The 23,493-nt window shown below is 38.6% G+C and overlaps 1 protein-coding gene across 3 annotated transcripts in view; it reads right to left on the bottom strand.

Moving 5' to 3' along the window:
- Parg (poly(ADP-ribose) glycohydrolase) overlaps positions 1-23,449 on the bottom strand; it is a 104,152-nt gene extending 80,703 nt beyond the window's left edge. The window contains exons 1-7 of one of the 3 annotated variants that reach the window (XM_051141768.1): positions 23,399-23,449; positions 13,048-13,114; positions 11,502-12,464; positions 10,531-10,714; positions 6,251-6,373; positions 6,046-6,129; positions 882-956 (exon numbers count right to left, since the gene is read on the bottom strand). In XM_051141768.1, coding sequence (XP_050997725.1) covers positions 882-956; positions 6,046-6,129; positions 6,251-6,373; positions 10,531-10,714; positions 11,502-12,464; positions 13,048-13,085 — 1,467 coding nt within the window. In that variant the 5' untranslated portion in view covers positions 13,086-13,114; positions 23,399-23,449. Of the gene's footprint in view, positions 1-881; positions 957-6,045; positions 6,130-6,250; positions 6,374-10,530; positions 10,715-11,501; positions 12,465-13,047; positions 13,115-22,967 lie in introns of all 3 variants that reach the window. The other 2 variants (XM_051141761.1, XM_051141766.1) reach the window with 2 other exon arrangements.
- Positions 23,450-23,493: the final 44 nt, after the last annotated feature.

Below are 23,493 nucleotides of genomic sequence, written 5' to 3'. Positions count from 1 at the left end.
CACATACACACACGTTATACAGTATAGATGATAAGGTGAAATTTAGCAACCCACACATTTGCACAGTAGTGATTTTATACATCAAATCATAATGCCTGTGTGGCAGCTCATATTTGTAATCCCAGCACTCAGGAGACTAGGCAGAGCTGTGGGGGAGTTTGAGAGTAGCCAAGACTAAAAAGTGTGACCCTGGCTGGGCGAGGTAGCACATGCCTTTAATTCCAGCACTTGGGAGGCAGAGGCAGGTGAATCTCTGTGAGTTAAAGGCCAGCCTGGTCTACAAAGTGAGTCTAGGACATGCAAGGCTACACAGAGAAACCCTATCTCCAAAAACCAAAAAAAAAAAAAAAAAGAGAGAGAGAGAGAGAGAGACCCTGTATAAAAATCCAAAAGGGAAGGCAAAAATCTAATCATGGAATAGATACACCCACTGATAATGATAATAGTATGAACAATATGAGAAAAAAATTACTACACCAAGGGAATAAAACAAAATTCAGGTGGGGGCCTGGTGGCACTCAGAGAAAGAATAAGCAGGCTACCAAGATGAGGGGGAGACAGTCCGCCTGGGTCATAGACCTGGGGGAGGGGACAGGGTGAAAGCAGCAGGGAGGGGGAACTGGGAGGACACAGGGATGGGATAACAATTGAGATGTAATCTGAATAAATTAATTTTAAAAAACCAAAAAAACAAAAGCCAAAATTCAGTTTCAGTCTCAAATTATCTACCTAAAATAAGCATTTGAAAAACCATTAAAATAAAGTAAAATTTGAAGAACTATATGTACTTTTCTCAAACCTTTTTGAATTATATGTACTTTTCTCAAACCTTTTTAAAAAGTAGTATCATTTTATAGCAGAAGAAATAAGCACACTTTTACCTTATCCCAGAAATCAACCAAAGCCGTAAAGTCCCATTTCTTCGAATATGCCACATTGTACTTCAGAATAGCATCCTATAGGAAAAAGACACAAATCTCATGATATAGTCATATACGTTATTGTTTGTAAATTACTTCCAGTAAATTACTTAATGCTAAGCAAGCTTCCTTCTGACATTAGCTATTCCACACTAGCAGCTATGGACAAACAAAATGCACACTATTATTCACGTAAGAAAAATGAGATTAAAAATGTTAAGCAACAGGAGGAAAACATATTTACCCCAAAGCATGCATTCTAAAAGGGGACAATGTACTCCAACTGGGCGAAAATCAGACCTTACGGGATTAAAAAAAAATAAAGAAATTACAATAGTTTGTGGGTGACATATGTTATGTGTATATGTTGTGTTGTCTGTTTCTCCCTGTGTGCGCATATGCACACATGTATTTAAGATCACTATACACACAGTTATATGTACTTTATATGTTTAGGTATTCTCACACACAAGAGACACGTAGCTACTTGTAGTACTAAAATACCACTGGGGAAAGAATAAGAAAAAAATGTTTAAAAGAGAAAAAGATTGAAGAACAGTATCTTTTTAATTTAGTTTTAATTTATGTGCATTGGTGTGAGAGTGTATCAGATCTTGGAGTTACAGACAGTCGCCAGCTGCCATGTGGGTGCTGGGAATTGAACCCAAGTCCTTTGGAAGAGCAGACAGTGCTCTTAACCACTGAGCCATCTCTCCAGCCCAAAGAATAATACCTTAAAGTGCAAAATGGTTCCCCCCTCAGTTCCAGCTCGCGCTCGCGCTCTCTCTCTGTGGATGTGGGTGTGTTTGTATGTATTCATATGTTCCTATGGATGAGTGTCTAAGTATGTGCATATGAGTGTAGAGGCCAGAGGTCTATATTTAGTGTTGTTTTTTTTTTTTTTCAATTATTCTTAACCTTGTTTTTTGATCCTGGGCCTCTAGTCACTGACTGAGAAAAGCTGGCGAGAGAGCTCCAGGAATCCACCTGTCTCCATCTCCCTAGTATTGAAGTAACAGACACAAACTCAGGTCCTCATGCTTTCATGGCAAGTAGTTTACTGACTGATCCATCTCTCTAGGCCCTACTATCAACTATTTTATAAACTATAAAATATAACTTTGTTAGTACAAAAAGGTATATATACTTTTCTTAAACCCCCCTACAGAATTAAATTATTTTATAGCCAAAGAAGTAAGACACTTTTACTTTACTCCCATAATTAACCACAGCTAAAAAAAAAACCCTTTGGTTGTACAAAGCCTAGAGGTTCACACCAATTATATATTTATATAGAATGGTTAAGTCAAACTATGCCACCTACTGGTGTAAGTTGTAAATAACACTATATATACTGGGTTTCCACAGTTAGCTATGCATAAAGCATATTATTTATAATTAGTTCTTATTTAATTCTTTAAAATATCTGATTTGCTCATTTTTCATATCATTAATAAATTAATAGAATTTATAAGCAATGATATTGATTATTTACTTTTTTCTGAAGGAATATATAAGTCTAAAAATCACTGTGTTAAAGTATTACTATGAAGGGTCTAAACTTTATCACTAAAAACAACAACAACAACAACAAAAAAAACTTATAAAAGCTTCCTAGAAAATACTTCATATCACATAATGAACAAGTATCTACATTAAAGCCTGAACCTACAAAAATATAATGTATTTACTTAGAATCTTCTTTCAGAAGAGACAAAACATTAACCATAGAATAAGAAGTAAACGCTTTTATCTTTCTCTCAGAAGCCATAAAAAAACATTTTTGGTAGCTTGCTTCAAAATGTTACATGATCTAGTAAATAGCAATGTCTGCAAACAAATAATGGCCAAATGATACATGCATATACTTAATCACATAGGCAAATCTCAAAAATATTAATTTAAATCAAACACTATAGCATACATATTATTAGACTCCTCTCATGTAAATTATAAATGAATCTGTAGTGAAAAAAAAGAGCAAATTTTTTAGCTAAGGTGAAAGCAATTATAAAGGGGCAAGGAGAATCTTTGGAGATTTCATAAATGCCAAGTATCTTGACTGTGGTGGAGACTCCAACAGTAGACATATTGTCAAAGTCCATCGTATTAAACACATCAAAAGTGTGTGCTTTTATATACTTCCTCAAAGTTGATAAAGAAAAACATTTTAAATACTGCTTATTTTCTAATCCTTTATCACATTTTATAATTATATTGACCCCAATAAAGTTACTGCATGACATTTGTGCAAGATTAGTTCAAGTCCCCCTCAGGATACCAAAATCTGAGTATGCTCAACTTTCTTATATAATGGCATAGTATTTGTATATAATTAGGCACACTCTCCTTTATACTTAGGTTACTTATAATCACTAAATCAATATAAATGATATATAGATAGTTACACTCTATTGTTTAAGGAATAACTGCAAAAAAAAAAAAGCTGAGCGTCTTTAATTATTGCCAGAATTTCTTTCTTTCTTTCTTACTTTTTTTTTTTTTTTTTTTTTTGAGGTCGGGTCTCATACTGTAGTTCAAGAGAGCCTCAAAATCTTTATGCAGCTCACGCTAGTCTCAAACTCACAGCAAAGTTCCTATCAATCATGCTGGGATTAGAGCCACAGCAAGTACCGCCATGCCTGACTTACAGATTTGTTATTCTAGGCTGGTCAGATCCAAATACGAGGAACTTAGATACGTGGTTCTCTTCCCTCTGGAATGCTAATAAGTGGGCTGACTGGATTTACTTTTCCTCTAGTCTTCAAATCTCAACAGTGGTTTATCATGAGTTCTTTATTAGGAAAGCTGGATGTTAGTTTGCAGCTAGCCATCAACTACCCAAGTTCTCTTTAGCTCACAATATTAACCCAAGGACCTTTCTGTACAAATTATCCAACTATTAACAGAAATAGTACCAAGGATACTGTTTCTCTTTTAAGCTTTGAATATCTGATCTTCCCAAATCTACCCATGAATGAATAAATAACAAAAAGATTATAGCAATCACAAGACTTAATATTTACTTCTTTCTTTCACATCATTCTTTGAACAAAGAAATTACTATAAGAAGATATAAGAAATCTTGACAGACTACCTTATTCTGTTGATAACAAAACGGAATTTCACATTAAAGCAATTGCCCCTTCCTAAAGTAATCAAGGAACTGCCAAGAGGCAAGCAGACTAACTCAGAATGCTATGATTATTCTGTGTGCTAAAGAAAACATTATGAAAATTCTACAAAATAGGCCAACTAGAAGGACAAAAAGAACCTAAGAAGGCTTTTCAAAGGGCACTTGGATAGTGTCATCAGAAAGTATATGAGTCTGGGTTGTGAAGACAAAGGCCCAAACACAACGGGGTGAAAGTTAGTGGTGCTCTAAACAGATAAAAACAATCTTAACTAGTGACTACAGGAGGACATGTGTGGAACACTAAATGACATGGATTAAAGTGGTCACTATCATGTCTATTTGCAAGTTAATCAGCAAATATACATATTTTAGGCCTGGCACACCTTTAATCCCAGCACTCAGGAGGCACAGGAGGATGAGGCCAGCCTGGTCTATAGGAGTCCAGTACAGCCAAGGCTACACGGTGGAGGCGGTGGAGTGGGGGGGGGGGGACAGCGGCATCTCTGCACCCATCAATTTCCATCTACTATTTATGATTGTAAAAGAAAGATTAAAAACAAAGTAGTTATTCTTTATACATAGTATTTAAAAAAATATTCAGTATCCAATTGGGGGCTTGGATACTTTTGAATGCAAAAAAGAACATTAACTATACATTGTTTTCACCATGATCACAAATACAAATCAAATGCTGATTTATTATACTTAAAATGGAACAAAACCCAAACTGATATGCATACCTAAATGAAAACTGTATGAGCTTGTACATTTGTATGTAATTTTATGTTTGCACAAACAAAATTAACATCCTTTTTCATTTAGAAGGAACCAATTTAAAGAGCTCACTACAAGATTTAAAAAATGCCAAGGCTACTAATCCCCCTCAGCTTTCCATACGACTTTAAAATATAACTTTATAAGTTTATCATTGAAAAGATAGATACACAGGGCATGGTGTGCACACTTTAATCCCAGAAGTCAAATTTCTCTGAGTTTGAGGCCAGCCTGGTCTACAAAGTGAGCTCCAGGACAGCCAAGAGCTATTATACAGAGAACCCCTGTCTCAAAACCAAAAACAAAAACAACACAAAGCAAAAAAAAAAAAAAAAAAATGCTGTTTGAAAGGAATAAAATGTCCAAAATACACACATGTACACATACATATCAATGTTTTTCATGTAAAGAAAAATAGGTAAAAACTACCACAGAAACAAGCTTAAAATTAACTTGGTAGAAAACATGAAGCCCAAGAACGTGGCCATAACAAACCAAGCCACTGAGGGGAAGTAAGCACCATCTCCATAACACACAGGCGCCTGCGCCAATGTTTACATAAGCATTCGGCTCTTTGGCTATAACTCTCTAACAAAATATGCATGTTCATGCAAATTGTAGACATTAGGGGAAAATAGAATGATTACTCTATGCTCTTAAGTAAAAAATTAAATTACTGCTCATATGTAAGATTAATAAATAATTAAACTCCTAAAGTAATAAGAGCAATAAAAATAGAATATTTAATATGCACTCTAATCATTGGCAAGCTCAATTTCCCTTCAGGCAAAAAGTGCCGAGGTCATAATTCTTTCTTGATTTCCTATTAAACACCCTGCAAAAGCATAATTTTAAAACAAACAAACAAACAAACAAAAAAAAAAAAAAAAAAAAAAAAAAGAGGCTTAACCTGAAGGAAATTGGACAGAGAACCAAGAAACTGAAGTCTTATTGCTATTTCAACAAATTATTCTATATGGCTCTGGGCAAATCATTTACAATTCTCAATTCTTCTACTGTTTTACTAGTGACACTATGGAAACCAAGAATTTTTCTAAACAGCCTTCATAAGTGACTGGAAACAAACACTGCATATGAGATTGTTTTCATCCAGGTCTGGCCTATTATGATTTTTTTAAAAAAATGCCTTTGAGGGAGAAAACCAAAGGCCTACCTCTCAGAGCTACACAGGGGACAGGATTGAAAAGAACATACCTTCAGGTTCTGGGGTCGGGTGAATTTGTTGAGAAGTGCAGTCTGAATGAGCTCCCACCTACTCCCTGCAGTTCGCTCACCATTCTTACAGGGGGGGAAAAAGGCCAGATCAAAACATTTTAAGTTGTTTTGCATCACAAATTCAAAAAGCCAAACGTGTTAAAGTATGACCCAGAGACTAAATGACTTCCAGCTTTATATTTACCTCATCTTCCACAGGGTACAAGTTTTGTTCGGAACAAGGCATTTTAACATGTTTGTTGTCCCACAAATCTTTATAATGTGTTGGAAAAGGTTTTGGAACATCCCCTGTTCGCAGAAGGTCTACCTGAAATACAATGTAAATAGAAAAACTGTAAGTGCATAAAAACAGCAATAATGGGCCGGGCATGGTGGCGCACGCCTTTAATCCTAGCACTTGGGAGGCAGAGGCAGGCAGACCGCTGTGAGTTCAAGGCCAGCCTGGTCTACAAAGCAAGTCCAGGACAGCCAAGGCTACACAGAGAGATCCTGTCTCGAAAAACCAAAACAAACAAACAAAAAGAAAAAAAAACAAACCAGCAATCCTACAAAACAATACAAACAAAGCAGCCCAAGCAAATGCTATGAAGTGGAGACCAGCTTCCAGGCAAGAAAGCTCCCGAATCCCTCTGAAGCTGTGGCCACACTTCACTTCGAGCAATCACCATGTCTTGATAATTTTTACCTGCATTCTGAGACTCTGACACTTCCTCACTGATTGCCCAACTTCCACCGACAGCTTCCTATCTCCCTCTTCCTAACTCCACTCTATAAAATCTCTCCACATTCTGGAATAACATCATCTCTAAGCTCCAATTAGCCTGCGCAGTGGTGCACGCCTGTAATCCCAGCACTTGGGAAGGTAGAAGCAGGCAGATCTCTGAGTTCAAGGCCAGCCTAGTTTACGAAGCTAGTCCAGGACAGCCAAGGCTACACAGAGAAACCCTGTCTCGAAAAACAAAAACAAACAGAAAGCCCGGTTTTAGAATCTTCGCCCAAGCTCTTACCAAAATGTCACTCATTTTATACGAATCAGAAAACTCATAAGTCCAGACACAGCAAATTCTTTCATGTCATAGCTATATGCTGTGTATATACTATGTCCTCTCTTGTAACATAGTTAATAGGAACTATCATCTTCTTACTTTACCAACTTAAACCTGAATTCTCATCTTTACAGCTAGGCTTTGTTTTCTTCATCAGTGTGAAGTCTTTAGAAACTTTTAAATAAGCAGTTAGCATCGCTCTTTATTTTATTAAACCACTATCATACTGGGCAACACTTGTTTTTCTCTGGTGTGTATTTGTATGTGTTCACATGGGTACAGATTGCATGTTGAGGTAGGTATGTGCACATGCATCTAAAAGCCAGGCCATTGGTCAATGTTAAGTGTCTTCCTCTATAGCTACCCACCTTACTTAAAAATTATTAATTATTGTGTGTATATGATATATGATATGGGCACAGATGTGCCACAAAGGGAGTGTAGAATGCTGAGTTTTGAGGATCAAAATCAAGTCGTCAGGCCTGCATGGCAAGCACAGTTACCTGCTGAGCCAACTCGCAGGCCATCCACCTTAACCACCTTAATGTTCTGAGACAGAGAGGTCTCTCGCTGAACCTAGAGCTCGCTGATTTGGCTAACCTGGCTGGCTGGCCAATGAAGCCCAGGGGTCTTCCTGTAACCACCCCCTGCAGATAAGCACTGTCCCACCCATTTTACTTTTACATTTATTTATGTGTACATGTCCCATATGCATAAGAGTGCCCCTGGAGGTCAGAAGGATGTCAGATGCCCCAGAACTAGAGTTATAAGTAGTTGTAAGCTGTCCAATGGTGCTGGGAACCAAAGTGAGGTCTTTTCTAAGAGCAGCAAGTGTTCTTCCTCGCTGAGCCACTCACCTGGTTTCTATGAGTGTTGGAGATTCAAACACAGGTCCTCCTGCTTATGTGTCAAGCACTTTACCAACTGTGCCATCTCCTTAGCCCCGATACAGACTTTACTTTTCTTCACTAAAGTTAAATTTCTTGAGGAATAACTATTTACATTTTTTCACAAGAGCAATTAAGATAGAACCTGGTCTGCACATATATGTGTATGTATGTGCCAATGTAAACACACACAAAGCTATAACAATAAGCATTAAGCCAATCTTTGAGAAAAGCATAAGGTTTTCATTTTACCTATTCTAGGTATTTCAAATAAATAGAATCACAGAACATGTCAGGTTTTGGGTATGTCACCTTCGCTTATCAGGTTCACCCAATTGGTGTCACTTTATCATAGTCCACTGCAAAGAATAATCACATAATATTTTTTTCATGTAATATGCTATGAATGAGATGTATGTGGTATTATACAGAACTATTTTAGAAATATTCAATTAGGTAAGCCAAGAAAGACTTCCTTATGGTTGTGACAGCATAGCTGGACTCCAAGGAAGAAAGAGAAGCTAACTGGGGTGAAGGACAGTAGTCACGTAGTATTATTTCTGTTCATTAGGATCTGGAGCAAACGAAGGACCGTGTATTAGAGGCTTAGTTCCCAGGCGCTGGGTCTATGGAAGGTGGTGGACCCTTTAAGACTAGTCCCAGTAGGGGTTTCTGACCTCTTTCTCTCTCTCTTCTTCGGTTCCAGGATGCCAAGAGAGGAATTGCCAGCACACTCTCTTGCTGTGGTACGCTATATAGCTATAGGCCAGGAGCAACAGACAAGAGCAATCACGGCCTCCGAACCCTGGCCAAAATAAACCCTACTGTTTATGAGTATATTTCCTCAAGTATTTGTCATAGGCACAGAAATCTGATCACAGAAGAAAACTAGTACCAAGAAGTAGACTGTGCAGTATCTCATGATGTGGTTCAGAAACGTTTGGGATTGGCTTATGGGCAAGGTTTGAAGAAGCAAGCTAGGGAAAACTTAGAATACTATAAACAGGGCTTGTGGGTGATGCTGGTAGTTCAGAAGAACAGAACGCTGACAAAAACGTGGACAGGAAAGGCTGTGTGGATGAAGTTTCAGATAGAAACAAGGACTCTACTGAGAATCAGACTAGAAGTGATTTGTGTTTCATTCTGGCAAATGACTTTATATTTTATCCATCTCCTAAGCCTCTGAGGCTGAGTTTTAAATGGCAAGATTGATTTATCAAATGATAAATTTTTAGACAGCAGAACAATGAGACTGTGGCATGAGTAATGCTGGTTTCTTTTAACTGGATTTATAGTAAGGCTAGAGGAAAAAAAAAAAAAGACCTGAAAAGCTAATAATTTAGGGGAAAGCACATGTAAAGTTGGGGAAAGGAAAGTATTGTTGATAAAGTAGGTATCACCACTAAAAAAAATACCTGAAGGCTTATCAGAATCCTCTCCTAGCCAAAATCTTACCTACTACAGCTTAAGGATTAAAAATTAAAATAAAATAAAATAAAATAAAACAAAAAATGGATAGCTCATTTCAAAGACTTTCCAAGACAATCACTGGAGAAGAGACCTGGAGTTCTTGCCTGCACAAGGGTTACCAGGGGACGGTTTTCCCATGTTAAGTCAGAGAATTCAAAGCTGATATAATTCAGAGCAATCCCATACAGTTCTCACTAGCAATGGACCTTGGCACTGTCCATGATTTTGATTTTACATGCACGCACCATGCAAGTTAGAGTCATGGTGGAGGTTTCTCCTGAGATTCCAAAGCAGAGTCTAGAAAGTCAAGCAATGGGTGATAAGATCAGAGACCTGCAAACTTCCTCTGACAGCTGGTGCATGAAGACAGTGAAGCCAAAGCCGTAAAGGAGACCCAGGAAGCCAAAGTGAGGGCAGGGGTAGGGAAGGTGGAAGGTGGGGAACTAGAAAGTGCGGAAACAGTTAATGAGCTATGGAAAGCAGGGAATGAGCAGTTACTGCTTTATAGACATAGAATTTCCATTTAGGAAGATAAAAATCTGGAAATGGATATAGGTGAAGGTTATTCAATGCTGAAAATACACTTAATGTCACTGAATCACATAATTTAAAATGGTTACAGTGGTAAACATTATATGATGTATATTTTACCACAACTTAACAAAAAGTGAGATTGGAGTCGGGAATGGTGGCACACGCCTTTAATCCCAGCCCTGGGAGGCAGAGGCAGGCGGATCTCTTTGAGTTTACGGCCAGGCTGGTCTACAGAGTGAGTTCCAGGACAAGCAGCGCTACATAGAGAAACCCTGTCTCAAAACACACAAAACAGTGCATTGGCTTTGGTGTGCTGGGTCCGAGCGCCTGTGAGGTGTGGTGGAGAGTAACCTGAAGGATCTAGGAAAAGAGCGAAGATGGAGAATGGATGGAACCGTGAACAACTTTGAACTCTTCTTATTTTACAAAATAACAATAGCTATCATGTAGTGGGTAGTTACAAAATACAATCAACTGGAAGGAAAGGAAAAGAAAAACCATTTTTCCTGGTAATAGGCTATACTCACCCGTACAGTTACTGTGTGATTTGCAGATGGTCTTAAGAGAGGCAAACGGATCCCACACCAAGGCATTTTCCTCATTTCCTCAATAGGAGTTCCTAGCCACTTCCTATCTGGAGGAAGGTTAGGTGGGACGTATTTAGGAATCTTCCTTTCTGTTCTTTGGTGTCTGGCTTCACACTGTTCTTTTCTAGAGTCAAGACAAATATATTGAGTCTCAAGCTATTTATTGTTTTTCTTAGACACATATGTACAAAACTTACAAAGAATCTCACTGTCTAAAGTACGCCAAGCTTGCTTTGCAGGAAGAACTGAAGAGGCCTAGGTTAAAACTCCAGAGCTGGTTTCGAACAGCCTAGAGAAGAAACGTCCAAACATACAAATCACCTTTGAAAACAGAAGCAGTTACTTCTCTGCTCTTCATGGAATCATGTCGACAAAGTAAACTTAGGATCACAAACTACAAAACACATCTTAGAAAATTGAGCAGGGTTTAAAATTACTTACAGAACAACAGCAAAAATACAAGGGTTATACTCAAATACACATGAAAAAGATTGCAGTAGTTTTGGTGAAATTTCTAACCCAGATCTCACTTTTCTCATTTACAAGACACAGCATTACTTGTTGTCTGTCAGAACATTAGAGACAGTGTTGTATAAAAAAGCCTAGATACAGAGTAAATATCAGCTACAGTCAACCAAATATTTTCATCTTCTAATAATGTTCATAAATTCTGTAAGAAATTCCATGAAACTAAAACTGACCACCAATACACATCACTCCTTGTTTTCTGCTTTCAACCTTTTAGAATTTATACTTTGAAATCTAGACTTAAATTTAGTCTAGCTTAAATAGTTAATAAAATACAACTAATTTACTATAAATAATTACTGTCTTAATTTCCCCCTACAAAATTTAAGAATATTTCATGCTATGGAGGAATATTCCTAATTAGGAGGGAGGGAGGGGGTTACCTTCTGTCCTCTGATTTGGGAATTCTCATGAAATGATCTGTGATTTTAGAGTCCTTTTTTCCATGTTGCTTGGAACTTCTACATTCTACATTAAGGCTACAAGTGCGTCCAGATGGCTTGGCATTTAAATCACAGGTCCCAGCATTGCTCTCTCCTTCAAATTGGAAATGCAATCTAAGATCACTGCCCTTAGTCAGACACCGTTTCCTAGCATCGCTGTCGCCTTCTCTTGTTTGGCAACTTGAACGTTTATTTGCTGTTTGAGAAGAACTATCTTCTTGCTCATCAAAGCCTGGACTTGTTTCTTCATCTGCTTCTGAATCTTGACAGCTATTTTTCGAATTGTCTACATCCATTGGTGACTCGGGCTCACTTTCTTTCTCAAATGGAGGTGAATCACCTAGGCTACTTTCTTGTCTAGTCAATTTGTCGTCGTTTTTTGGTCCAGTTCCAGTATCCTCGGCACCAACATCTGACAAAGGACTCTCTGGTACCACATCCACCTCCCCCTGCTGACAGCCTGTACAGTCTTTCATGGCGTGGCAAGACCCGCTGCACTTACAGTAGCTTCCGGCTTGCTCCTCTCCTACTGTGCGCTTTGTGTTTGCAAGCTTTATAGGTGTAAGAAACTGTTGATTGTCTCTGTCGTCTTCATTGTCTGTGTCACTGTGGTCATCAGTTTCAGGTGACTGACCAATGTTAGCGTTACTCAGCTGCTTTGGTACCTGAGTCTCTGTTGAAGGCTCACTTGCCAAAAGCTGTTCTGTACGCTTCCCTTCATTTCGCCACTTGCACGTACTTGCAGTCTGCTGTTGGTTCAAATACTCTGTGCTCTTTTCAGTGGGCGATTTATCAAGATTTAGCTGAGGAACATTTTCCAATTTTTCCACCTTACGTTGGTAAAAGTCATCTTTTTGCACAGAACTCATCGTGGAGTCTATCCTTGTGTTGTTGTTTTCTTTACTGCAAGAGAACAGAAAGAACTAAAATCAACTTATTACAAAACAAAAATTAAAGTGATTAAACTATTGAACACCACAGTGAAAAGTTCACTCTTGTGATGACCTAAGCAGAAGCATATATACTGCTCTGCATGTCTGCATTCACCCATGATGCCCTTCCCAGTGGTGTGCCTGGTAAACACCTTCCTTTCCTTCAAATGCTAAGGTTCTCCCTGCTTCCCACTTTCTTCCCTCAAGGCCCAGGCAAAGCTGGTGACTTTTCTCCACATGTACTAGCCGCCAGCTGTACCTTTACATGCTCACAGCTTCACTGATGCTTTACCTCGTGAAACAGTAAGTGTGTGGTTTGTGTCTGTAACCACTACTGCACATGAGCTTTTTACAGTCAGAAACTATTTCTCTTTCATCTTTTTATCTCACATGTAAATGAGGATCTCTCTGTAAAACAGACTAAAACATATATACTTTAGAAAATTCATGAAGGTAGATGAAGAAAAACAAAAAGAAATTAAAAACAAAAAGAAACAAGATAAAACAACCCATCAATGCACTATTTGTTTCTCCATATAGAAATGTCTTTATACCTTTCTGATTCCGCTGTCTTGGTTCCTTTAGTGTCCATCCAAGTAGTAATAGTCTTTTGTTTAAAAACTATAAAAAATTAAAATTAAAAATTAAATATATATACATAAATTCTTTCAAATAGAAAACATATAGCCTAGATCTGTGGGTTAAGCAAAGAATAGTTACTCTTTCCAACTTCAAGTACTAAAAGATAAGCCAGGAGCAGTGAGTATGTACAGTATAGAGGTGAAAGTGGCCCCCTAAGAGCTCTAAGATGACAGGCTCCAGACTCAGAACGTCTGGACTGAAATCCTGCCCCGCTCACTGGCTTCCTTTGTGACTGTGTAAAAGAACACTTCTCTCCAACTCAGACTACCTCTTGTAAAGTATGCCTACTGCCAGCATCTTTCATGGGGCTAATGTGAAGTTTAAATGGTTAATAACTGATGTAAGAGATTAGGACACTCTGTGGTATATGCTCACAAAAATCTTAGTCCTTAAAATCATTAAATCATTAATTTAAAATAAAAAAATCATTAAAACAGGTTTTGATCAGGAACTAAGGTATTTCCAGGGGGAAAAATACTTTAAGACAAGAAAAAGTGGGAATAATCAATTAGATTTCTCAAAAGAGGTAATGATGGAATTGTCCCTTGAAAAATTAACAGGCACTGACATAAAAGAAAAATTCTAAGCAAATGTACCAATGGCAAAAGAATATAAAGAACTGAGAAACAAATAAAAAATTTTAATTCAAAGGTCATCTAAGATCATATCATAGAGAGCATCTTGAAAGACCCATGGAAGTAAAAAAAGAGGGCCAGAAGTCACACTTAGAGGCATGATTCCACAGTCACCCATGATGGATACCTGAAGGCAAGAGGACAACCAACAGAAACTGGTGAGAAAGCTACTGGTCTAGGTCAGTAGTTCTCAATCACCTGGGTCATGAGAAAGCTAGCAATAAATGAATGCCAGGACCATGCCCATACCTAATAACTCAGAATCTTTATGTGAGTGTGAGGAACAAATGTAAGGAGCTGAAAGTCCATCTATACATCTACCTACCTACCTACCTATCTACCTATCTACCTGTCCACTCATCCATCTATATCCATCCATCCATCCATCCACCATCCATCCATCATCTATCTTTCTTTCTTCTCTCTCTCTCTCTCTCTCTAAGAATTACTCCTTATGAGATGAGTAAAATTGAGTATAGTCATTACAGACTTGAAGCTTAAAGCTTGAAAGACCTGAATGATCATAACACTAAGTAGAAATATGAAAGATAAAAAAAGAAACATGAAAGATTAGATTGATTCTGCAGATACTAAATTTGAGATGTCAAGGAAACGACTAAATGGATATGACCAGCAGCAAACATGAAAATGATTAGCTCAGGAATGGGTGAGACAATGCAAATAAAAGGGGGACTGGAGAGATGGCTCAGAGGTTAGGAGCACTGTCTGTTCTTCCAAAGCTCCTGAGTTCCATTCCTAGCAACCACATGGTAGCTCACAACCATCTATAATGAATTCTGGTACCCTCTTCTCAAGAGCAGACATACATGTAGACAGAATACTGTATAAATAATAAATAATGCAAATAAAAGCATAACCATTAAAATATATACACTTTCAATTTTTAATTATACTGGACATGAATTAAATGTATCTACTTTAGTATTACATTTTAAACAATGTAAACAATCTCAGCTGTTCTCTAAGTAGCAATATTGAGACTAAACACTTAAGTCATAGATCAATTCTTGTTTTTCTATTTTAACTTAAGTAATATAATACGAACATAACAGATGCAGGCCTAAATAGTTCATTTATCTATCACTAGGACAAGAACATAAGTGAAAGACATTTCAGGTGTGAGAACTTGAGATGCAAGTATTTGAGTTTCAGATCATTTCTAGATTCCACAAAATATTGAATTGTCATATACTTTCATTAAAACAGTAAAAGTCTGAACAAAAAAACTGGTTAGTATTCTTTAAATAGTTTCTATTACAACAAGTAATTTGCATAGACCTTTTTTGTTGTCAAGTACCACTTTGTGACTTATTTTGTATGTCTTCTATAAACTAGGCTTTAAATAAACAAATAGCACCAGTCTACAAGAGGATAAATGATTCGATGATGAAAGTTTTTTCTATAGCTCTATCTTTTTCTATTTAATTCCATTATACAAATTTAATATTCAAAATCCAACTCTGTGAACTTTAGTACTAATTTTGGAGCATTTCAGATTTAAAAGTTTTCAGATTAGAGGTGCTTAACCAGTTTGGTCTATGCAAAGTTCCAAAATCTGAAAAACTCCAAAACTTTAATCATTTCTTACCTCGAGCATTCCAGGTATGGGACACTAAGCCTATATCAACTATAGGAAGTATAGTTTAGAAAATCCTCAGTCTTCAAACCAGAAAACTGCCAAAACACTATTTTCTGAATCAGTCTAGAATTTAAAACTTCTTCTGTAATACTAGGATTAGATATAACGCTGCAATGGTGGTGGTTTGAATAAAAATGGTCACCATAGTCTCATATAGAAAATGCTTAGTTATCAGAGTGACTGTTCGGGAAGGATTGGAAGGATTAGGGGGCGTGGCCCTGTTGAAGTAGGTGTGGCGTGGTAATGTGTGAGGTTTCAAAAGCTCACACCAGGCCCAGAGTCTCTTTCTGCCTGTGATTAAGATGTAACTCTCAGCTACTGCTCCTTGCCATGCTCCTGACATAATGATAATGACAAGCCTCTGAAACTATAAACAAGCCCCCAACCAAACTCTTTCTTTTGTAAAAATTGTTTTGGCCATGGTGTTTCTTCACAGCAACAGAACACTGACTAATCCAGTCTTATAAGACACATGAAGTGAACCACAGAACCTGCACTTAGTGATGAAAACCAAGGAGGCCTGTTCCAAAGAAGCTAAAAAGGGGGTGGGGTGGGGCAATCTGTCTCCCAAAGCCCCGACATGGAAAGTGTATCCTTCTAGCTTCAGACTTCCAATTACGATTCCTAGAGCCTGATAAAAGGATTATGAATGAGGAAAGGCAAGCGGTAAATTAACAAAATATCCTGCTAATCAAATACTCCCCGGTCCATGTTTGAACCTCAGAGAAAGAACTGCCTTCTCTTTCCAATACCACAACTTCTGATTTCTAAAAGTTTCTTTTCCAATACTTATCACAGGACTATTCAGAGTTTAATCTATCTTACTACTTGACCAAGTATAAAATGTTGCTTACTAAGATTCCAGGGAAATTCTTTAACTTAACTAGAAATAATCATAGCAATCAAGAGGCAATTTTTAAAAAAATGATATGTACTGGCTTTTATGTCAACTCGACACAAGCTAGAGTCACCTGAGAAAGGGACCTACAATTGAGTAACTGCCTCCATAAGATCAGGCTGCAGGCAAGCCTGTAAGCCTTTTTTAATTGTTTGTTGTTTTTTGTTTTTCCGAGATAGGGTTTCTTTGTGTAGCCTTGGCTATTCTGGTCTCGATTTATAGAACGGGCTGGCATGGAACTCACAGGAGCACTAGGATTAGAGGCATGTGCCACCACAGGCCTGTAGGGCATTTTTTAAATTATTGATTGATGTGGGAGGGCCCAGCCCATTGGGGGTAGGGACACCCCTGCACTGGTGGTCCTAGGTTCTATAAGATAGCAAGCTGAGCAAGCCATAGTTAGCAAAGCTGTAAGGAGTACCCTTACTTCCATGGCCTCTGAGTCAGTTTCTGCCTCCAGGTGTTTCATCATAGCTAACAGTAAACCTAAGCAGGACAGCAAAGATACACAATGAGCCCTTTCTGTTCTGAACTGAGGCTTCTCTGTCCAGGTACCAGTATTATCATGGTCAAGTGATTTCAGACTTTGAAACACTGGTAAACTGCACCCTGTCCCCTGTGCTACATTTTCCATCCCACAACTCTCTGCTTTCCCGGTAAGACCCCACCCCAAGCCTTTGCTCTCCAAGTACCCTTAAAACACATCCAACAACCTTAAACTGCACACAACACCCCTGGATTCCATTTTTCTGGCCCACACCCCCTCCTGTTTTCCCAGAGGGCACTCTGGCACCAGGGGCTGCAAGCCACAATGGTACTAAAGACCCCAGAAGCAAGGTTAGCATCCAAAACACTGAGGCCATACAGGGAGAGACCCTACTGGGCCCGAAGACTCCCTAATCACCAGAACCCCAGGCTGCTCATGTCGAAGACAGAGAAAAACAGAAGCCAGGGTATGTGAGGGGGTGGAATAAAAAAACAAAACAAAACCATCCAACAAAGATAAGCTTAGAAATTAGCATCTAAACCTATAAAACCCCCAAACCCAACCGGCTAAAGGCCAGGATAGGAATACAATCAAGAAGCGCCAGTCCAATATGACAGCACCAGAGCTCATCTATTCTACTATAACACACACTAGGTATCCTAACACAGCTAAAGCACATGAAAATGACCTTGAATCCAATCTCATGAAGAGGATAGAGGCCTTTAAAGAGGAAGTTAATAAAACCCTTAAAGAAATACAGGAAAATACAATCAAACAGGTGAAAGAAATGAATTAGACTGCTCACGACCAAAAAATGGAAATAGAAGCAATAAAGAAAACACAAACGGAGAGAATCCTAGAGATGGAAAGCCTATGTAAGAAAAAAGAAACCAGAGATGCATTTATCACAGAATACAAGCGATACAAGAGAGAATCTCAGGCACAGAATATACATTACAAGAAAGTGATACATCAAAGAAAATGCTAAATCTAAAAAGTTTCTGACATAAAACATCCAAGAAATTTCTGGCCCTTGAAAAGAATAAACCTAAGAATAATAGGAATAAAAGAAGATACCCATCTCAAAGGCCCAGATATCTAACCTAGAAAGAGAAATATACACATGCAAAAAGCTTACAGTATACCAAATAGATTTTACCAATAAATAAATAAAAGAAATCCTGCCATCACATAATAATCAAAACACTAAAAGTAAAGAACAAAGAAAGAATATTAAAAGCTGCAGGGGGGAAAGACCAAGAAACATATAAAGGTAGACATATTAAAATTACATCTGAATTCTCAACAGAGACTCTAAAAGCTAGAAGGGCCTGGCCAGATGTTTTGCAGTCTCTAAAAGACTACAGAGGCCATGCCAGACTACTCTACGCAGCAAAATTTTCAATCAAGAAAACAAGATATTCCATGACAAAACTAAATGCAAACAACACTATCTATCCACAAATCCAGCCCTACAGAAGATACTAGAAGAAAAATTCCAACCTAAAGAGGTTAACTGCACCCAAGAAAACACAGGAAATGAATAATTTCACACCACCAAAACCAAAAAAGACACACACACACACACACACACACACACACACACACACTCACCACCATTAAGAATCATTGGTCTTTAATATCTTTCAACATCAATGGACTCAATTCCCCAATAAAAAGGCACAGATTAACAGAATGGATGCCAAAACAGGATCCATCATTCTGCTGTGTACAAGAAACACACCTCAGTAATAAAGATAGACATTATCTCAATGTAAAGAGCTGAAAAAAGATTTTCCAAGTAAATGGACCCAAGAAGCAAACTGGAGTATTCATTCTAATATCTAATATCTAATAAAATAAATTTCTAAACAACATTAATCCAAGAAGATAGGACAGTTTATACTCATGAAAGGAAGGAAAAGCCACAAAGATGACATCTCAATACTGAAAATTTATGTCCCAAATGCAAGAGAACCCACATTCATAAAAAGAAACATTAGTAAAGCTTAAATCATACACTGAACTCCACACATTAATAGTAGGAGACTTCAAAAACCCTCTCTCACCAATGGACAGGTCATTTAAACAGAAACTAAACAGAGAAATAATAGAACTAACAGACATTATGACTCAAATCAACATAACAGATATCTACTGAACATTTCACCCAAACCCAAAAGAAAACACCATCTTCTCAGCACCTCACAGAATCTTCTCCAAAACTGACCATATACTCAGTCACAAAGCAAGTCTAAACAGATGCAAGAAAACTAAAATACTCCCTGTATTATCAGATCATTATAGATTAAAGCTGGCTTTCAACAAAACAGAAACAACAGAAAACCTACAAACTCATGAAAATTGAACAACTCTCAACTCAATGAGAGTTGAGTCAAGGAAGAAATAAAGAAATTAGACTTTGTAGAATTAATTGAAAATGAATGCACAACATACCCAAACTTACAGGACACAACGAAAGGTATGAGGAAGGTTCATAGCACTAAGTGCCTTCATAAAGAAATTGGAGAAATCCTATACTATAGCAACTTAACAGCACACCTGAAAGCACTAGAACAAAAAGAAGCAAACATACCCAAGAGCAGTAGACAGCAGGAAATAAGCAAACTCAGGGCTGAAATCAATACAATAGAAACAAGAGAACAATACAAAGAATCAAAACCAATAGCTGGCTCTTTGAGAAAATCAACAAGATAGACTAAGCTAGCCAAAGTAACTAAAAGGCAGAGAAGCAGTATACAAACTAACAAAATCAGAAAAGAAAAAGGGGACATAACATCACACACTGGGGGAATCCAAAGAATCATTGGATCTTACTTCAAAAACCTATACTCCACAAATTGGAAAACCTAAATGAAATGGATGATTTTCTTTATAGATACCACTTACCAAAGCTAAATCAAGATCAACAACGATCTAAATAGACCTATAGCCCTAAGGAAATAGAAACAGTCATTAAAAGCCCAGGACCTCAGGGTTTTAGTGCAGAATTCTACCAGACCTTCAAAGACGAGCAAATTATTCCACAAAATAGATACAGAAGGAACACTGCCAAATGCATTTTATGATTCACCCTGATACCTAAAACACACAAAGACTCAACCAAAAAAGATAATTTCAGACCAATGACCCTTATGAACATTGATGCAAAAATAATACTCGCAAACCAAATCCAAGAACACATCAAAAACATCATCCACCATGATCAAGTAGGCTTCATCCTAAAGATGCACGGATGGTCCAACATATGAAATTTGTCAATGTAATCCACCATATAAACAAACTGAAAGAAAGAAAGAAAGAAACAAACAAACAAACAAACAAACAAAAACACCAACACATGATCATCTAATTAGATGCCGAAAAAGCCTTTGGCAAAATCTAACACCCCTTCATGCTAAGTCTTGGAAAGATCTGGGACACAAGGCACATACCAATAAAGGCAATATTCAGGAAGCTGATAGCCAACATCAAATTAAATGGAGAGAAACTCAAAGCAATTCCACTAAAATCAGGGACAAGACAAGGCTGTCCACTGTCTCTGTATCTATTCAACATAGTACGTGAAGTTCTAACTAGAGCAGTCAGACAACTAAAGGAGATCAAGGGGATGCGAAGTGTGAAGGAAGAAGTCAAAGTACAGCTTTTTGCAAATGATATGATAATAAGCTACCCCAAAAATTCTACTAAGTAACTCCTACTGCTGATAAGTGCCTTCAACAAAGTGTCTGGATACGAAATTAACTTATGAAAATTAGTAGCCTTCTTACATAGAAATGACAAATGGGCTGAGGAAGAAATCAGGGAAACAATACCCTTCACAATAGCCATAAATAATATAAAATATCTTGGTGTAACTCTAACCAAACAAGAGAAAAACCTATTAACAACACATAAAAGTTAGAAAGACCACAGATTATGTAGTGACAGAAGTCAGAGACACTATCTGCAGTTCTTAAGGTCTTACTCCTTTATAACAAGTCCTCTGAAATCTACATCCTAAATTTAAAAACCATTCCTTCCTTATATCTTTAAGTACTTTACTTAATGGGCAACTGTTTTCCATTTCCTGAAAATGGTCTCTGTGTTTATAGTCTGGACTTTCTTTTTTGTTGTTTTGTTGTTGTTGTTGTTAAAGATTAATTTACTTATTAGGTATACAGTGCTCTGCCTGCATGCCAGAAGAGGGCATTAGATCACATTATAGGTGGTTGTGAGCCACCATGTGGTTGCTGGGAATTGAACTCCGGTCCTTTGGAAGAGCAGTCAATGCTCTTAACCTCTGAGCCATCTCTCCAACCTAAGACTGGACTTTATTTAATCCAAAGTTTTACAAACTAAAAATGACAAGCATCAGCCAGGCAGAGGTGGCACATGCCTTTACTCCCAGCACTCGGGAGGCAGAGGCAGGCAAATCTCTGAATTCAAGGTCACCCTGGTCTAAGAAGGGAGATCTATGACAGCTAAGGCTACACAGAGAAATCCTATCTCAAAAATCCAAAACAAAACAAACAAAAAAAAAAAAAAAAAAGAAAAAAAAGAAAAAAAACATGACAAGCATTTTTTAAATGAAATAAGAGAAGAATTTATTAACATATTACACATAGTAAGGATGTTATTTCATGAAATATTTCAGTCATATATATGGCATATATAAAATTACAGATATTACTACCAGAAAAATATGTAGACAGTGGCCTGAAGTTTAAAAAGTCCAAAAGCTACTGCTTAACCTGTCCTTCTAAAACATTAACAAAATGGTATTCTTTTTCTTTGCTTAAAAACTTCTAGGAGGCACACAAAATACAGAATAAAATTTAAATTACTATCATTTGAAGACTTGGGTCAAGCCAAAGGCAGAAATGTTCCTGATTAAGTACCTCTGATTTATGTACTTATGAGGCAGAGTCAGGCAGATCTCCTTGAGCTCCAGACCAGCCAGGACTACACAGACTTTGTCACAAAACAAAACAAAACAAAACAAAACAAAACAAAAACAAAACCCAAAAAGCCTTGCTTCAAGTCTGCACCTAGCAGTCCCAAGACAGGCAAGCATACACTATTTGCCCTGATCTCTCTGCCCAGCCTCTTAGACCATGAACCAAATGCATCAACCAACAATACAGACAGTTCAGGAAACAAGTTTAAACTGGGTGTGGTGGCGCACGCCTTTAATCCCAACATTTGGGAGGCAGAGACAGGCGGATTGCTGTGAGTTCGAGGCCAGCCTGTTCTACAAAGTAAGTCTAGGACAGCCAAGGCTACACAGAGAAACCCTGTCTCAAAAAACCAAACCAAACCAAACCAAAAAAAGAAACAAGTGTAACCAAGTCATGTCATTCCCCAACAGAAACACTGACACCCTTTAATGGCCTATTACTACCCTGAAAAACCTAAAGTTCAAAATCCTTAGGAATGTCCACGGCATTGTCTACACGCCAATATAATAGGATCAATTTTTTCCCATTTCTCTGCAGTCCACCTCTCACTATACCACCAGCTGCACTTCTGAAATACCCCTTCACTCTTTCTTCTCCAGTACCATAATAAATATCCAATCTTCTGGACCACTATCTCTATTTCCTAACTACGTTAACCACACTTAACTCCTACCGAAACAATGGCTCTCCCACCAACAAGAAAATCCATTGCTCTTTGTTACACATATTTGACTTGTGCTACTGTTTATTTCTCCTTATAGATTTCAAGGTATGAAGGCAGAAACCAAGTTCCTCGTTTTCCACGTCGGGTGCCGGGGACAAATACAATGCCAGCAAAGTAAGCCTAACAGGTCTGCACTCTGGGAAGTCAGCACCTGACTGAATTCCAACAGCTTCTAGAGACTGAAGCGCCCTTCTGCTTCATATATACAACTAGACTTCCTTACTGAGGCAATTTCGCTATACAGACTGAGGAAAGCAGACAGGTGAGGTCCGCCGGTTAGCAACTGTCCATCAAAGTTTTCCACATCACACGTGCCGCTAGAAAAACTGCAGCCCCTCTCCCCTAAGAGTGGCATCTAGTGACTGATTGAACCAGGGGGCATCAGAGAGGTGATCAGATAGGAGTGACTGGGGTCCCATGGTCCTCAGACCGAAACAAGGTCAAAGATTTTTTATTTTCCCACGTACCAAATGAGGTGGCGCTGCCTCTGTGCGGTCCCGCCCGCCCCAGGACGCAGGCTGGCGAGGACGATGGGACCCTGAACTGTACGGGTGCGTCCTTAGGGTCGAGAACGCGCCTCTGCCTGCCGGGGAAGCTCCGCGAGTCCGAGGCAGCCTGCGCAGAAGTTCCAGCGGCACCCCAGCGGGGCCGCTTGCTGCAGGGCTCACAGCCGGGGCCCGCACTCATGCTGGGACCCGCAGGGCACAGTCCCCGGGCCGGCCCGGGCGGAGAGCCTCATTCACTAACCCTGACAGGGACGGACGGCGCCTCCTTCTCGGCGCCCCCCGCACCATTCCCTCTCTGCGGCGGCCCGCTCTGGAGGCTGCTGTTCCTCGGGACTCCGAGGCAGACCCTCCCGGCGCAGCCGCTTGCCTCCGCTCGGCCTCAGGGAGCCCACCTGCCCCTGCTGCGCCGCTTCCACTCGGGCTCAGGCTCCGACTCCGGCTCACTTTCCCACCACCGGAAAGCAGCCGTCCCGCGCTTCCGACTTCC

The sequence above is a fragment of the Acomys russatus genome, chromosome 3 (assembly GCF_903995435.1).
Source record: "Acomys russatus chromosome 3, mAcoRus1.1, whole genome shotgun sequence".
In the NCBI taxonomy this organism is placed as follows: Eukaryota; Metazoa; Chordata; class Mammalia; order Rodentia; family Muridae; genus Acomys; species Acomys russatus.
Note: the sequence above shows the minus strand (reverse complement) of the source record. Positions and strands in the feature narration are given on the sequence as shown.